Source organism: Nematolebias whitei, chromosome 17 (assembly GCF_014905685.2).
Source record: "Nematolebias whitei isolate Nwh7 chromosome 17, NemWhi1, whole genome shotgun sequence".
In the NCBI taxonomy this organism is placed as follows: domain Eukaryota; kingdom Metazoa; phylum Chordata; class Actinopteri; order Cyprinodontiformes; family Rivulidae; genus Nematolebias; species Nematolebias whitei.
The window spans coordinates 30650537-30668543 of NC_056514.1; the positions used below are offsets into that span (position 1 = coordinate 30650537).

Here is an 18007-nt window from a genome sequence, read left to right on the forward strand (position 1 = left end):
ATACTACAAAGGGCATGATGAGCAATGAGTTGCACTCAGGTATTTAAGATTGCACTGGTCAGAGGAGGGACGTGCCATCATCTTGCTCTGGGCGGTTGGTGCTTATTTATTTATTCACACTATTGTGCAGTGTTGGTTAACCATGCTGTTGTGATACAATAGATCATATTTGACAGAAAAGTTCATTTAAGTAATTTAAAATACCATTAATAGGCTTCTTTATGGAGATTTGATACTTCAGTTCAATTCAATTCAAAAATACTTTATTAATCCCAAAGGGAAATTAAATGTTGTAATTCATTATCTTCATTTCATTAAGATATGTTACAGATACTGATGGCTATAGGTAGGAAGGATCTCTTGTAAAGGTCCGTCCCACAGTGGATCCGAAGAAATTGGTTGCAGATGCCGTCTGATCTATCCACCCAGACCCAGTTGGTCTCGTGGTTCCGCCGGGCAGAACTCCTCCCAGAGCGATGGCCACTCCTCCCATCAGCCTGCTGAGCTCCTCATCGCTGCGGACAGCAAGCTGCAGGTGTCGGGGGATGATCCCGTCCTTCTGCTATAACGAGCCACATTTCCTGCTATTTCCAGGACCTTAATGGTCAGGCACTCAAACTCAGCCAGCAAGGAGACGAGAACGCATCTACGACACCTCCTTTTCAACTCATTTGAGATTTGGGGCTGTAGCTGAGATATGATTTGAGCTTTTGAGATGTTAATCAGCTGCTCTCGGTTGTTAAAAAAAAAAAAAAAAAAAAACTTGTTGCCATGGTTACGTATCATAACAAATGTCCAAATCTAAAAAAAAAAAATCTGTAAAAATCCTTCCAGCTGCACAGCTTCTGATACCAGAGGAAACAATCATACAAAAAAGTGATTCACATCCAGACAAAGAGAAATTAAAGTTTCCAATTCTCAGAATGAAAGTAACAAAGCTACTCCAACATGCAGCCGCCCCGAGCGGCGCAATTCTAGAAATACAATACTTGTAACCCTGGAGGGTACAAGTACAATACAATACAATACAATGACACAATACAACGATATGTATTACAATACTTGTAATACATATCGTTGATACAACAACATAAAGACATTGCGTCAGACAGGGTTGAGCGTGTTTCTGCAGGGAAGTAAAATAACAAAATTAACACTCGTGAGCAATTGGCAGAGGCTAAAACTTTGCACCTGAGGTTTTGAAATGATTTTGGATCATCTGTGAGACGCAGTTCTTTTGAACCATCACCATAAATATAGTAGGTCTATCACACCTATCAACCATTGGCTGATGGGTTTGACTGACAAAACGTCCATACAGCTAGCCGTTGGCATGGATCTCATCCAAGAGTAAATGACTGTAAAATGTTTGGCCAAATCAAAAAGAGTGACACAATCTTAAAAATAAACAAATAAATAAAATAAAACTATGGTAATAGTTTGTAGCCATCCGAGATGGTGCTATGTCTAGCTTGAATTCTGATTGGTTCAAAATTATCTTGAGTCAGGATTGGGACCAAAACATCACCACAGAGTTCTTTGAGAGGTCAACAAAACCCAAAGAAACCATCAAATAAACACAATAATTTCATTGTAAAGTGTTTTCACATCAGCAAATCGGTAAAAGATTACCGCAGTTATCACCACTTTTATGTTGGAATCTGAAGCTGTGGATTAGGTTATTTAAACTTTCCGAGGAAATATTCCAACTAAGGGAAACCAGTTGACTCTTCCAGCTGAATTAGATGGGTGGTAAGAGTAACACATACCAGTATTTTGTCCCTGCTTTTTTTTGGATGAATGCAGCACCTTAAATTTAGCAGTAAATGCATCTTTTGAGGTGTTTGCTAAATCGAAAGTAAAAAGAAAAATTTTTTTTGTAACTATGTATAACAACACGTTTAAGCAAATGTTAGCCTACCATTATAGTCCCTCATCTAAGATAACCAACGATAAATACTTACAAATAATAATAAAACTTTACAATATGGGAATAAATGCATGTCCTTTCAGTTTGCAAACCACTTCACAGCATCTGGTTAGACTCAAAATGAAGGTATGGCCTTTAGAAGCCTCCAACTACAAGCACATAACCTCTGGTAATTCCACTATTTAGCCTTTTTTTCATTATATTTTGTCCTGACAAACAGATAGTCCATCATCATTTAAAAATAAAGCTGAAAAAGTCATTTGAGGGTCACCAGGGTCTCACATACTCAAAGGAGGCTTAATTTATAGAAGTGAAAGAAATGCGTATGGCAACATATCTGAGCATCAAGTCACAACATTGATCCTTTTTCTTGAATCCCCCATCCTGAGAGAGAGAGAGATACAGATTTCCTTGGCAGATCTGTGAAGTCTGATATACTGGATGCTTCCAGTGGGATTACTCTGTGTGTACGTCTGTGTTTGAGCTCATGATTGGTCGATTAGCCAGCTGTACTGTAGTTGATATACAGTTTTGTACCGCAGAGATGCTCAAGAGGCCCTTTAAAAAGAGATTGCTGTGCAACTCCTCATGGTTAAAAGCATTGTTTGTAGTGGTCCCTTGAGTGTTTTTGAGGACCTCTTCATATGCTCTTTATATATATATTTATACAGACTTATACATCTGTATATCATTAAGTCAACTAGCCTCCCATAGAGATAGAGGTCTTTGGGGAATTGTTGTCTTCAGAGACCCATTTTTTTTAGAGGTGGATCGTGTTGAGTATTATATCGATGGTTCAATTAGAAGCCTTTTTAGACTCAAGTGGCAACCGAGTTGGAAAATGGAAAATTAGATTCAGTCAGGCAATTTTCACTCATAGTGGTTATAAACTGACAGAACAATTAATCAACAGCAGCACGTAGTGGAAGGAAATTCTCATCAGGAAGTCATCAGCTGCCATCAGTGATTTGTCAGAGATTACAGGTAGCAGATAATAGCAGGTTTGTTAAAACTGCACCTCCTCTCTTCATGTGCTTTTTGCTGTTGGGAATACATTTGGTGCCATCTACAGGTGACTATGAAATGAGCCACAGTTTATTCTCTGGACATTTTCCCTTTTAATTTCCTTTTGCTCCGACATTGTGGATACAGATGCACTAATATGCTTGTGCATAATATTTTTTATCAGTCGTACATTTGATTATATCTTAGACTAAATTAATTCCAGGTTGTGCCCCTCTCATATGCTCATTAGAAAATAAATTCTCTATTTTTCTTTATTTTATTATTTCATTATTGATGATGAGTTTAAAGTCAAAGAAAAGTAGTTCTAGAGCCAGTGGATACCATGGCACTGTTGTTTCTGCAAATCTGGGTCAGTAAAAATGCACTGTCAAGATTTTTCTTTATGTAGACGTAATAAAATGAATCTTACCATTCTTTTAATTCAAAACTTTTCAGAGCAGTTAATGTCTTAAAAAGTCTGACAATAAATAGTAATGTTTTGTTGCTAGTGGGGAAAATGCTTTACTACACTTGTAATATAAATAAAACGATTTTATTCGCTAGATGGCAGCACACACTTGCTAAGCTCCTGCTGCAGTTCTTCTTGACAGGAAGTTGTTGAGTTTATGGTGCATTCATGTACTTCTCGTAATTTTGATAGGTACCTTGAAAATCAATTAAAAACGAACTCGAGACTAAATTATTTCAAAACAATATTTGGAAGTTAAAAGTAAAGAAAACAATTTGTTTATTTTTTACCTTTAAACATGAAATATAAGTGCGTGAAACACTGCCGAGCTTTCTTTGTCCGCGCTGTAAAATATTAACAGACAGTCGGATAAATCTTCAGGATTACATATGAACCTTGAATGCAGCACAACTGTTGCTCACATGCTAGCATCACAGTGCACGGCTGCTAGTTTGCTCACAACACGAGGAAGCAGAGTGACAGCATGTGGAAATGAGGACAGGGTTATAGTTAAATTGAATTTATGCGAGTGTTTCTGTAGGTCAAGCTTCCAACATGGTGAAGGAGCAGTTCAGAGAGACGGATGTGGCCAAAAAAATGTGAGCGTAACGCACTGCTAGCATGTTAGCTCTCTTGGCTACCCGGATTAATTTGCAATTCTGTTAGCATTCTGTTTCACTCCTTAAAAATTGAGTACAGGAGAATGCGCTAGATAACAAGTTTTGTTGTTAAAAGTAATGTAACCTTTTCTTGCCATTGATTGCACGTATCGTTAGCAAGCTATTGCAAAGTGATGAAATGTATGTATCGTTAGTAAAATGAGAGAGTATTGTTGGACCAAAGTGTTTATTTATATGTTTTGGGTCCCTTTTTACTTGGCATTGCTGTCTGTATCAAACAGTTGTAGAAACAAATACCACAATATGAGTATTTCTGCTAGCAGCTGGTGTCATGAGTGTTGCTTGTTGCTGGAAATCTGTTGATTTGCTCTGTTTGTCTTGTGCGTGTCGTTTACAGAAGCCACATCTGCTTTGGGATCAAATCTGCGGAACAGATGAGAAAGCAGGCCCATATCCAGGTGGTCAGTAAAAATCTGTACAGCCAAGACACCAAACGCACTCCCCTGCCTTATGGAGTGTTGGACCACCGAATGGTATGGCATGGGAGGGATTCCCAGATCTGTGAAAAACTGGCTCTATTATTCAGTTATTTTTTGTTCTTGTCAGACTAATCTAATAACTTTGTAAAAGACTTGCCCTCATAACTGTGTAAAGTTGTGTAAACAACTTACAAAACAACAGAAATGGTTAAATCATGTAATGATTGAGACATTTTTGTAGTTATCTACCTGGATGATTGAGCTTACAAAACTTTTTTTTTTTTTTTTTTTACAAAACAGCCAACAGTACTTACAATTACCTGACAGTATTAAAAATGAATAAGATTTCCCACAATGACCGAATTAGGACACAAATCTCAGGTCTGTGAGTTTTCTAGAATTTCCCTTTAAATTTTTATTATTAGATGGACTGATAGACATTAACAATTTATTCCAAATTCAAATTAAGTCTAGGTCCTGTTGAATATCAATCTTTACAATTGCAAAAAAGTTTAGTCCTAATTGATTTTAACTTAGTATTTGCCTTGCATCTTCATGCATAAATATGCTACAGTCGTTCTAGCTGTTCCAATTGTTTCACTTATAGCAGCAATATCTTAAACCTTCAGCAGCATGTGACAACAACAACCTATATTCAGGTATTTAGAGTAAAACTACCTTGTTCACAAAAAATAAAGACTTTTTAAAAAAGTTTTCCACAAACTTTATAGAGTTACTTAGAATTTTTTTATATTGGCCACCTTTTTAAATAGTTTTTAATCTTTTTATTTTTACAAGTAGTAGTAGTTGTAGTGAACATGCATTAAGTCTGATGCCCTTCTTCAGATCTGCTGTAAGACAGCGCTACAAGAGATCCTTCCTGCCCACAGCCATTAGCATCTAGTCTATAACAATTTTTTAATGAAGCCAGGAGCCTCAAATCTGCAGCCTCAGGATTATGAAACTGTGGCACTGACCTCTTCACTACTGTGCCCCCTTTTTAATTGTTTTTTCTCCTTTCTAACTTTTAAACAAGAAGCCTTGTTTGCATAAAAAAAGCTTGTTTCAAGATTGTTCCTGTGTTTCACATTTGTCCCTCTGATTTTATACTTCCTGCAGGGAACTAGTGAGAAGGACAGACCATGTTTGACATGTGGAAAGAATCTGGCAGATTGTTTAGGACATTATGGCTACCTGGATCTGGAACTGCCATGTTTTCATGTTGGCTATTTTAAAGCCACCATAGGAATCTTACAGGCGAGTACTCAAGTTGGTCATGACACATATAGAATTATGTATTTTACAATTATTTCAAGGGATTAGAAATTATATAGAGCAAAGCTTTTTTGAGAAGGTACTTAGAAACATCTTTTTCAAGGCCATAACAGAGGAGTGGGATCAGTGCATGCGTCAGCCTTTAGCTACAAGATTACAAGGCAATGTGTAATACCGTCATATTTCCTGTAGGGGTCACCAGAGTGTCAAAATGGGAGAATGGAATAAATAGACAAAAAAAATAAAATTGAGCTGGAGTTTGCCGTTTTCAGTCTGCTGTTGTACTAGTTTTTGCTTTTCTAATATTTTTATTACATTTTCTTATTAATTTCAAATATGTTTAAATGCATTTCATTCATCATAATCTTCTTTGTGGTGTATTTTGTTGTGTTTAGATGATTTGCAAGACTTGTTCAAGCATCATGCTGACAAAAGAGGAGAAACAGCAGTTCATAGATTACTTGAAACGACCCAACTTGGCTTATCTTCAGAAACGAGGGTTGAAAAAGAAAATCTCTGATAAATGCCGTAAAAGAACAGTCTGTCTGAACTGTTCTGCCTTTAATGGTAACCCGCACCCCCCCCCCCCCCCCCCAAATTTCACTTTTTATTTATTTATTTATTTATTTATTTATTTATTAATTTTTTCACTTTTTTCCCTCCATCATGTTAACTTGATAGTCAAAGAAATGTGTTTCTTACTTTTCAGGACCTGTAAAAAAGTGTGGCTTGCTTAAGATCATCCATGAGAAGTATAAAACAACCAAAAAGGTTGTGGATTCTTTTGTCTCTGAGTTCCTGCAGTCTTTTGATACGGCCATCGAACACAACAAACTAATGGAGCCTCTGTTGTCCAGAGCACAGGTAAGCTTCATAGCTTTACATAAAATCATTTGATTTTCTTTTGCCGAGCTGCGTTTTCTGAACTGTTAGCTGACGGTGTTTCAGCAGGACTAGAGCTGTGTGTTAAAATTCTGTGCCTTATTTAAAGAACAAGTGTTTGAAGTTTATACTAGGGATACACGATATTGGATTTTTGGCCGATATGTTAAAACTTTGTCCGATACCAATACCGATATCCCCCCCCCCAGACCTCCTTACTACATAGCTGCTGCGGAATTAAAAAAACTACATTATTCTGCACAGTCTTTGTCAATTTGGTCTGCTACTAAATGCAGATGCCAAAAAAAGGGCTGAAAATGATGTGACACTTCAACTTGGATTATGTTTAATGTCAAATTTATTCACAACATTTACTCTTAACATCATGACAACACTCGAACAGTGCAAATTTGTACATTTTCACAAATCTAAACTCAGCGGCGCGTGTGACGTCATAACGTTGTGCTGGCGCTGCAGGCATCCTTGTCACTGGGTTGTCATGCAAAAACAGCTCCTTTTGTGTATATATATATATATATATATATATATATATATATATATATACACAATATATATAATGTATAAAACCTCGCCTATTGTGATGGAATGTCCAATATTTAACTTTATCACTAATATCGTCCGGTACCATGCTGATAATATAGTGCATCCCTAGTTTATATCAGATTATTTCTCAGATATCATTATTCATAGTTTAATGGTATGATTCTTTTAACTTTGTTTTTCTAAATAAAAAAAAAAGTGGATAATTATTTTTGTATGCTTAATTATAAAATTCTTGTCATTACTAGCCCTGTGTGGTTTATATTCAGCATAACTGTGCTTTTATTCTTCGTCTTTTTCTAGGAAAACTTGAACCCTCTCGTTGTTCTTAACCTGTTGCGAAGAATTCCTGCAGAAGACGTCCCCCTGCTCCTGATGAACCCCGAGGCAGGAAAGCCTGCAGATCTCATCATCACTCGTCTCCTCGTGCCTCCTCTCTGCATTCGACCCTCTGTGGTCAGCGATCTGAAGTCGGGCACTAATGAGGACGACCTCACCATGAAGCTGACGGAGATAATCTTTCTTAATGATGTCATCAAAAAGGTTGGCGGTTTGTTTATTGGCTGCGTGCAGCTAAAACGTTGCTTTAAAAATGCTTGATAGTTTATATCACCATTTATATCAATGCAGTTTAGTTGTTTATATAGTGCAAATTCACAGCAAAGGTCTTCGCAGGGAATTATGCAAATGAAAAACAAGTCCAAATCATAAATCCAATTCAGATCCAGATTTAAATCCAGTTGCAATAAATTCATTCAGTACATCCAGTACATTATGAAATGCCAATTAATAATAATTGTCTTATCTTTGGAAACCAGCCAATTGAGTAAAATTTTAATTTTATTGCAATCCCCCATCCTGAACAGTTTGTTTATGAAAGTGGAAAGGAAAGACTTATTTTTTATCAGGAAGACTCCTCGAGCAGAACCGGGCTCAGGATGAGCGGCCATCTTCCTCGACCAGCTGGGAGTTTGAGAGGACAAGAAGGAGACGCAAACTCAAAAAGAGCAATAAGTGCAAATGCAAACATGGATAGTAGAGATAAAGACAGCAACAGAGTGGGGATATGTGATCAGTTTGTCCTCCAGCAGTCTGTATCAGTATAACCAAGGGATAGCTCAGGAAACCCAGGCCAATCCTAACTATAGGATTTATCAAAAAGGAAACTCTTAAAAGTAGACGGAATCAGCTTCACAGACAGAAACAGGAAGTTGGTTTCATAAACGAGGAGTCTGATAACTAAGCTGTGGCTCCAATTCAACTTACCGTATTTTCCGCCGTACACGTCGCGCCGCCTTTTAAGTCACATCAGTCCAAAAAATGTCTAATAAAGTGGGAAAAAAAACATAAATATGTTGCTTCGCTGTAAGCGTCGCATCTATTATGTGTCACCACTGACAACCCAGAAATGTGGGCCGGTGTTGTGCCAAAAATCGATCGGCCGCGGGAGCGTGCATGCACGAGAGGACTTTAACAAGATTAACACTTAAAAACAATTATTTGTTTGCTCAACATTATATTAAAGTTGTGTCTCAGTTGAACTTTTACTTAATAAATGTACTTTAATGGTCAAATGAGCTGCATTTTGTCAAGGCGGCGCAGCAAAATGAAGCTCATTTGACGGTTGCTCCAGGCAAACTGGATGAAGATGGCAGCTATGGCAAGTCAGTTGTGTCATTAATAGCCACTTTTACCTGTTACATGACACAACAACATGCCATACTACTCGAGCGTCATCTAGCAGCTGAAAATGGTAGTGTTCAATATTTTCAATGTCAGAATGAATATAAACAGTCATATCTCAGGCAAAAATTGGTTTATAAATATGGGGAAAAAAACATAAATAAGTTGTTTTGGTGTAAAAGTTGCAGGGTGTGCAAATTAAGCAAAAAACTGTGACTTATAGGGCGGAAAATACGGTATAAGTTATAAGTGCTGCAAGTAAACCTTCAGTCTGAGAGCAAAATGCTCTGTTAGAAAACTATAGAACAATGTGATATTTGTCATAAATTCAGAATCAGAATGCCTTTATTGTCATTATACGCAGTACAATGAAATTAAGAGCCACTCCTTTTTCCAGTGCAAAAACACGCCTTAAGAAAACACATTAAACACACACTAAAAATATAAAAAATGTAACGCAATATAGATATAATAATGAATTAAATTAAATCTTATGACTCCAAAATATCTGTGTGGTTTATCAGATGTCTTGTATTTCCCAGTTACAACTTTCTTCATCTAAATTTTTATTTGATTGTTTAGCATCGCATGACGGGAGCGAAAACCCAGATGATCATGGAGGACTGGGATTTCCTGCAGCTTCAGTGTGCCCTTTATATCAACAGCGAACTTTCTGGCATCCCCCTCAACATGGCACCAAAAAAATGGACCCGAGGCTTTGTGCAAAGATTAAAGGGAAAGCAAGGTGAAGTGTCACGTATCTCATTGAACGTTTACTTTAGGTGAATTTAGTCAATTATTCTTCGCACTGCCAGAGAGCACTTTGTTCTCTGAAGAAAATTCTCAGTCAAATCAGTCAAATTTGTAACCTTGCTGTATTTTGTCCATAAGTATCCAGGGCAGTGTGAAATGTCCAGTAAGAGAGAAATTCTGCCACAGTATTTTAATTCACTGCAACCATTTCAGAAAAAAAAAAAAAAATAGTGTTGTATAATTGTTTTTTTGGACGATATCTGAATCTATAAAAGTATTTCTGACAGTTTTCAGACAATAAATTAACAAAATGATCTAAAGATAACTTATTTTACTGTGATTACTCAGGTCGATTCAGAGGAAACCTCTCAGGGAAAAGAGTGGACTTCTCTGGCCGAACTGTCATTTCCCCCGACCCAAACTTGAGGATCGACGAGGTGGCTGTTCCAGTTCACGTGGCTAAAATTCTCACATACCCAGAGAGGGTGAGTTATTCATTTCCTTAGCCAATATATTTAACAGCCACTTTAATGTCAGTAATTAAAGTAAGGGTGTCTGTTTGTTATACTCTCCGTAGGTAAACAAAGCTAATCTGGAGCTAATGAGAAAGCTTGTTCGTAATGGGCCTGATGTTCACCCTGGAGCCAACTTTATCCAGAACCGTCACACACAAATGAAAAGGTGAGGTTGTGTCTGTCTGACCCTCAGCTGAAAGAGCAGACCGTTAAAACAAACAACATTTTTGTCTTTATCAGATTTTTGAAATATGGGAATCGTGAAAAGATTGCTCAGGAACTGAGGTTTGGCGACGTGGTGGAAAGGCACATGATAGACGGAGACATCGTTCTCTTCAACCGACAACCTTCTCTTCACAAACTCAGCATTATGGCCCACATTGTAAGTTTGACTGCAAATGTTTAGGCCACAAAGTGGAGCTTAAACTCTTTTCATGCTATGTATCTACACTGAAATGGATAATCATGTAAACACGATAAAAAAAAAAAAAACCATGTTCTTTCCCATAACTTTATTTTTGTGTTCACATTGTTGTGCACCCAAACACTTATAAAAAATTGGAAAACTGAAATGTCTTCAACTAAGAGAGTAATATTTCTTCTATTAAAGCTCGATTTGGTTTACCATGTAATTTTAACCACACTCACTAAATTTTCTTCTATCAAATGTTCATGATAATTTTAATATAGTGAAGTTCAAACGTCATTACAGTAGTCCTTCGTTTATCGCTGGGTTTATGTTCTGGACCTCACCCCCCTGCAGTAAATGAAAATCCGCGAAGTAGCGACGTTTTATTTATCTTAGTATTTATATTAAGGCTTTAGAAACTCTTCCCACACTCTTGCAATGTTCTAAACTCTTAAACCTACATCATTTTAACAACATACGTATATGTAGCTACTAAATTTTGCTCAGCAGAACAGCAGCGGCTTGGTTTCGCTCTGACTTGGTTCTGTTTCGGCGGACCTACCCTGCTGGTTCTGGTCAGCTCTCTGGCTCGGGGTAGTGGTGGTGAGCTCCGGAAAGAGCGCTGGACCTACGGTGGCGCGTCCCCCGCTCAGAAGTCCTCGTGGGCCGGCTACCCGCTCTCAGATTCGCTAATGGATCTGGAGGTCCGGTTCTGATCCAGTTCCCGGTGGGTTCCGTACAGCTCTCTGACTCCTTGGGGCACCAAAATCAAAGTATGAATAAGAACCAAACTTTTTCGGATCAGATCAAAACTTTACGTATTTCAGCAGAAGGCAATGGGGCTTCTGGGAAATGTAGTCCTTATGATACAGTGTAGGCTTATTGAGAGAAAACTAAAAAATGGCGGCGCCTGTCCAAAGTATTTAATTTTTTCGTTAACTTTTTACTGTACAGTATCCAGTACTGTCTCAATCACGTGAGGAATATTAAAGTTGACAATCGTGTCGTGTCTAATTTTTTTTTCTCCTTGTGTTCAATCTTATTTTGACGAACCGCAAAAGAAAAAGGTCTTTGAAAGTCAAGCTGTGAAGTAGCGAGTACCTTAAATCTGTTTTGTACCATCCATTCTTAAAACAAGTTTTTGTAATTCTAACGCAAGACCAAATCAAATCTAAGGAAAATTTTGCATTTAAAGGTTAAGAAACACTCTCACACATTGCATGAAATCTTGGAAAAACAGTGGCTGATTAGAATAAAGCAGATAATTGCAGTTATTTTCTGCACTTAAACTCAGTTTTAGCCTCATTATATGAAACTTGTGAACTAATTTTCTGCGTTTGGATTCAAGTATTGATAACGGTAACCCTCCTAACTTGGATGTGGATTTATTCGTTAGAATTTCTTACCAGTATTTGTCTTTTCCATGATCTGAACAGGCAAGAGTCAAACCACACAGAACATTTCGGTTCAACGAGTGCGTGTGCACGCCGTACAACGCCGACTTTGACGGCGATGAAATGAATCTCCATCTGCCTCAGACTGAAGAGGCCAAAGCCGAGGCTCTGGTCCTGATGGGGGTTCGTATCGTCACAACTCAGTGTTCATACATTATATGTGGAGATGACCTCAGGAACTGTTCATTGTTGGCACTCGGCTGTTTGATTGAGAAGATTGTCTCGTCTTCCAGACCAAAGCCAATCTTGTCACACCAAGAAATGGCGAACCTCTAATTGCTGCTATTCAGGACTTCCTGACAGGTTGGTGCAGTGACGTGAAGCAGTCACAGTGCTTTGTCTGATATAAAGCTTCAGATTTATTTTCTTTCTGTAAGTCAAACTTGAAGATTTTCTTGCTACACTGATGAGCCTTATGGGGGGATTGTGGAGCAGTTTTTCCACATGTAACTATATGATTTAACAGCTTATTTTAATCCTCTAAGGTGCCTATCTGTTGACGCTGAAGGACACCTTTTTTGACCGATCAAAGGCTTGTCAGATAGTGGCATCAATTCTTGTGGGTAAAGATGAAAAAGTCAGGATTTCACTTCCTCGCCCAGCTATTGTGAAGGTATTTAACTTGTACTGTATCATAACCGTAGAGTTGTTCTTATGCCACTAATATTCTGCCCTGTGTCTTATCAGCCCATTGCTCTGTGGACGGGCAAACAGATCTTCAGCATGATTCTGAAGCCAAGCAAGGACTGTCCAGTCAATGCAAACCTGCGGACGAAGGGCAAACAGTACTGTGGCAAGGGAGAGGATCTCTGCTTTAATGACTCGTGTGAGTTTATTAAATTAAACGTCTGCTTAGCAAGCTTTACATGTTTTTACAACCCTATAAAGATGAAAGCTTTGATCAGATGGTCACCTTTGCAGGAGGCATCATAATACTGTATCTGAAACATTAGGTCATAATAAAATGTAGGCGTGCTCTTATGAAGTACAGTTCATTTCTACAGCTTATTTGTATTATCACTAAGTTTTTACTGTAATCATTACAAAAAGCATCGCGTAAATTGCACTCACCTGCAAGGTCAAGTTTTTGTATTTATTGGTTTAACCTTCTATAAAAAAAACATAATATGATAAAGGCTTCAGTAAGTTTTGAAACATGGTCTATAATTAGGAGACTAAATACATTTTTATTTCTTGTTTTTTGAAAATACTAGTTTTGTAGAGGAAAAACAAACATTTCATGGGTGTTTTATATGAACTGAGCGTCTTTCAGTTTGTGCGGCTAAAGTAGCATCAAGTGGCAAACAGACTGTCTTGTTGATCTTGTTGACGTTTCCATTCTGGTTCTAATGGCGTCGCCTCTTTCCATTTTTATTTGTCACCTCCACAGTTGTTGTGATTCACAACAGTGAGCTGATGTGTGGTAGCATGGACAAGGGAACTTTGGGATCTGGCTCCAAGAACAACATTTTCTACATTTTGCTGAGAGACTGGGGGCAGCTGGAGGCTGCCAACGCCATGTCCCGCCTGGCAAGACTTGCTCCAGTGTATCTCTGTAGGTGGTCTGTAGTGCTTGCTTGACACTAACAGTATGATGCTCAGTGGGGTCTTTCTTTAAGGTAGTGTTTCCTAAAATATAGAGATCCAGTGTCATTCTTTTTTTCAAACATGCTTCAAGACAGATCTATGCGCTGGTATATTTTTCTTTGAAGACAAATCCCTTTGGAGATGTTAACTTTTTGGAATTACCATATTTTTCGGACTATAAGGCGCACTTAAAATTCTTTAATTTTCTCAAAAACCAACAGTGAGCCTTATAATCCAGTGCGCCTTATGTATTAATTCTGGTTGTGCTTACTGACCTTGAACCGATTTTATGTGGTACACGGCGCTCAAAAATCTGTCAAAATGTGTTCGTTTCGCTTAATCAGAGTCAGAGTTTCTTTATTGTCATTCGCACCTCACTCATGTGGTACATGTGGTGGAGCGAAATTATGTACACAAGGTCCCAGTTACATCCAACAATAAAATGTATAAGAAAAACAGTAATAACATCTAAGATATGAACTAAGAAAAACATCAACTAAATGTACACTAAGCACTCATAACATAAAAACATTGAACATCAGCACAAACATGAACATGAGTCTGTGAGCAGATGTGCACGCATGAACACATCAACATTGAAACAGATCAGCAGCCTTAATGAGCCTTATAGTAAAAAAAAAAAAATACGGTATCCATTTTAACTAAACAAAAAAAATCTGTTCACTGTCACTTGTTGTCACTATGAAACTTCTTAATAAACACCTTGTATATTTTGGAATAATCTTTTTATATTACAGCTGTCTAAACAAGTTGTCATTGTGACAATTTGTTTGTAACAAAACATCTAAAGATTTAATTTAAAGAATTAATTGTGGTGTTTTCTCCGATATGTACACACACTGGCTCATCCTTCATGTTAGGTATGCTTTTATTCTTGATTGATTTATAGTTCAGTGTTGAATAAGCTTCACTAAAAACAGAAGTTTTTCCAAAAGCAGTCAAAGTTCAAAGCAAAGCTTGTAGAATCAGAATAAGCTTTATTATCATTGCACCGAGATACGAGACCATGTACGTGCAGTCTTCCGAAAGATAGACGGAGTGCACGAAGCTGCTGCTATAAAGCGCGGCCCTCTTATTCTTATTCAGAATAATATTTTTAGACAGAAAAAGGGACAAAGCCATGAGGAGAGAGGTAGTGGCATTAAAAAAGCCTTATTAAGACATCAAAAAACTCTGCCAGCTAAAGCACATTTATGAACACGTACATATGCATTTACAAACGAGGCGGCCCATGAAGCCTTAGATAGTCCATTGTCCTGATAAGATGGTCAGCTGGTATAGTTCTAATAAGACTCCACAGAAAGGGGGGGAAGGAGGGGGGTTGCGATAGACGAAGCTTTTCCTTAGTTTACACATTTCCCAGGAGAAATTGATAAGTCGGCCTGCTCCGAGGCCAGCTGGGGAGAGATTCAGAAAACCACAGTTGTTGATTTATTCAGGCAGACTATTTTTCCATAAGCCTTGAATCTGTACTGATACTTCCAAGGTCTGGAATATCCAGATTAGGGTGCGTTCCACTGGTCTGTGTTTACGAGTTTCTTCAAGATGTTTTTTTCATGCTGACGAGTCCCAAAGCTTTAGGTGGCGTGCGATTCAAATCACTTCCAGCTTACGGTTTTACTCGTAAATCAGCTGATTTTGAGTCCTCCAGCACGAACCAGACCTTCACATAGACAGCAGCCTGTCGAGGTCCAAATTAGCTGTGGCGTCTTCTTTGTATGTTAAGGCAGGATCCAGACTATTCCAAACACAGGAAACCCGTTATCATAAATCCAATTATTGGCAATTTCAGCATCCTCGGTCGATAGCAGAGGTAGACGCATCCCCCGCCGAGATCTATCCAGCTGCACGCCTCGTCCGAGCAGATGAGGGTTCTCCAGGACTCTGTTGCTTTGTTGAAAGAATTTGTAATATACGTTGAAAGTCCAGTTGGTCAGATCCAAAACAGTAGTTTCCATTTTGGGAGATGTGTAAAAAAAATAGGAGCTGCTCCGATACACAGACAGAGTGCAAAAAATTAAAGCAGGAGGGAAACGGGGAGCAACGTGTGCGCCTCCTTTAAGAGCTTGAGAGGAAAAAATAAAATATTAAAGATAACTCTGAAAACTATTTTTTAAAACCTTTTAGAAACATTTCTCCTTTGAAGCAAAACAACAAATTAACTCCACTGTACTTTTTGAAACTTTTGTAAAGTAGGTAACAATTCTGCTAACTAGACATTTATTTCAATGCTGTGTTTAACTGTTATTTCACACCCAACTTTTAGCCAATCGGGGGTTTTCGATCGGAATCGGTGACGTGACGCCGGGTCAGGGTTTGCTGAAGGCCAAACAGGACCTACTAGATGACGGCTACAAGAAGTGTGACGAGTACATCGAAGCTTTGGACACGGGCAAGCTGCAGCAGCAGCCAGGCTGCTCAGCAGAGGAGACCCTGGAGGTGAGGCTGCGTCACCTGCATCTTGACTTTCATAAAGTTTTAAGAACGAGCTAGGTGATTTTAAAATTAAATTCAGTATAATAGGTGTGTCTGAGAGCAGATGTGATATAAAAGACCTTTTCAAACATGGGGTATCTAAGGTTTTATTAATCCGGGGCTGTGATCGTGTAATCCTGATGCTTTAGCCCTGGTTGCGTCAGGAAGGGTATTTAGCGTAAACTAATCATCTGTTTTATGTGAGTTTGCTCGTTGTGGTGACCCCTGAAGAAGGGGGCAGCAGAAAGAATAACTACAATGGTTCATCAATTGGTCAGATTAAAAAAAAGGTTAATGTTACAGTTATTCTTAAACTTTACTGCTTCCATCTGAAATGGAACATTGGGTTTATCGGGATTTAAAACATTTAACAACTGAATGATTTTTTTGTTTGTTTGTTTTGTGTATCTCGTTCTCAATTTTAAACACAACATAGCTTTATAATGCCAAGAAAGTAAAAAAAAAAAAAGTTAATATTTTAAATATTGCACAGAACCACTGTGAGATAAATTACTGTCCATTGCTTTACTTGTGTGTTGTGTAAGACAATGTCACTTACGAAGGTGTTTTTGTTTTGTTTGCTTTTAAATAGGCTCTCATTCTGAGAGAGCTCTCGGTGATCAGAGACCGAGCTGGCAGCGCCTGTCTCAGGGAGCTCGACAAGAGCAACAGCCCCCTCATAATGGCTCTTTGTGGTTCCAAAGGTAAGCTTGCTGCCTTACCATGATTAATATTACAATCCAGGTCTTTCATATTTGTCTGTAGTTGGTGGATAAACTGAGTAAACTTCAACGCATTCCCTGTAGGATTATATGTCCAACATGTTGAATATTTAAAGCTTATTCAACAGGCTGTTGTCACGGAAACAAACACAAGATGGTAGCTGACCAGTGTGGCCTCTCCCTGCTGTGCAATGTGGGTAAAAATAGAGGAAATGGAGGAAGGGCAGGGGGTAAATGAGAGCAGAAACCAGTTCGCACTCCCATCGCTGAGCCGATTAAAGTGGTGCACAAATAATTTTTGGGTCCTGGCACCAACTTCTCAAAACAGTGTTTGGGTATAAATTCATTCATACAGACAGTAATAACATTTTAATAAAGAAAATTGCTATTTTTTTGTGTTCATTCATTCAACCTTTATTTATACAGGTTAGTTCCCATTGAGCCTCAAGGACTCATTTACAAGAGAGACCTGTTTAACTTTAATGAATAATAATTTGCTGTCAATACATTTTTCTTCTTCTTTCGGCTGCTCCCTTCTTCAGGGGTCGCCACAGAGAACTAACTCACACAAAGACTTTGTATATGTTTTTATGCCATCTGTCCTTCCTGGCTCAACCACAGACCACTACTGCTGTTGTATTGCTGTCAATTCATTGAACAAAATAAATAACTAGACGTTTGCATTAACTGCAAAAATGCAGTGTGAATGCTGAATGACTGCAGAAATTTGTTGAAGAAAATGAGACAGAATTGTTAAACGACGAGCAGAGCAGAACTAAAATGAGCAAAAACTGTAGCTAAAAGCTAAAATTACCTAAACACATTGAAACTGTAGCTAAAAGCTAAAATTAACTAAACACAGTAAAACTGTAGCTAAAAGCTCAAATTACCTAAACACAGTAAAACTGTAGCTAAAAGCTAAAATTACCTAAACACAGTAAAACTGTAGCTAAAAGCTAAAATTAACTAAACACAGTAAAACTGTAGCTAAAAGCTAAAATTAACTAAACACAGTAAAACTGTAGCTAAAAGCTAAAATTAACTAAACACAGTAAAACTGTAGCTAACAGCTAAAATTACGTAAACACAGTAAAACTGTAGCTAACAGCTAAAATTACCCAAACACAGTAAAACTGTAGCTAAACGCTAAAATTACTTAAACACAGT

At 38.0% G+C, this 18007-nt stretch overlaps 1 protein-coding gene across 1 annotated transcript in view; it reads left to right on the forward strand.

Moving 5' to 3' along the window:
• The first annotated feature begins 3808 nt into the window (after window positions 1-3808).
• polr3a (polymerase (RNA) III (DNA directed) polypeptide A) overlaps window positions 3809-18007 on the forward strand; it is a 35461-nt gene continuing 21262 nt past the window's right edge. The window contains exons 1-17 of the mRNA XM_037691096.1: window positions 3809-4003; window positions 4422-4557; window positions 5623-5760; window positions 6174-6345; window positions 6488-6642; window positions 7525-7764; window positions 9487-9649; window positions 10006-10142; window positions 10235-10338; window positions 10413-10554; window positions 12018-12158; window positions 12269-12338; window positions 12521-12648; window positions 12723-12861; window positions 13426-13590; window positions 15910-16082; window positions 16711-16822. Coding sequence (XP_037547024.1) covers window positions 3960-4003; window positions 4422-4557; window positions 5623-5760; window positions 6174-6345; window positions 6488-6642; window positions 7525-7764; window positions 9487-9649; window positions 10006-10142; window positions 10235-10338; window positions 10413-10554; window positions 12018-12158; window positions 12269-12338; window positions 12521-12648; window positions 12723-12861; window positions 13426-13590; window positions 15910-16082; window positions 16711-16822 — 2359 coding nt within the window. The 5' untranslated portion in view covers window positions 3809-3959. The remainder of the gene's footprint in view (window positions 4004-4421; window positions 4558-5622; window positions 5761-6173; window positions 6346-6487; window positions 6643-7524; window positions 7765-9486; window positions 9650-10005; window positions 10143-10234; window positions 10339-10412; window positions 10555-12017; window positions 12159-12268; window positions 12339-12520; window positions 12649-12722; window positions 12862-13425; window positions 13591-15909; window positions 16083-16710; window positions 16823-18007) is intronic.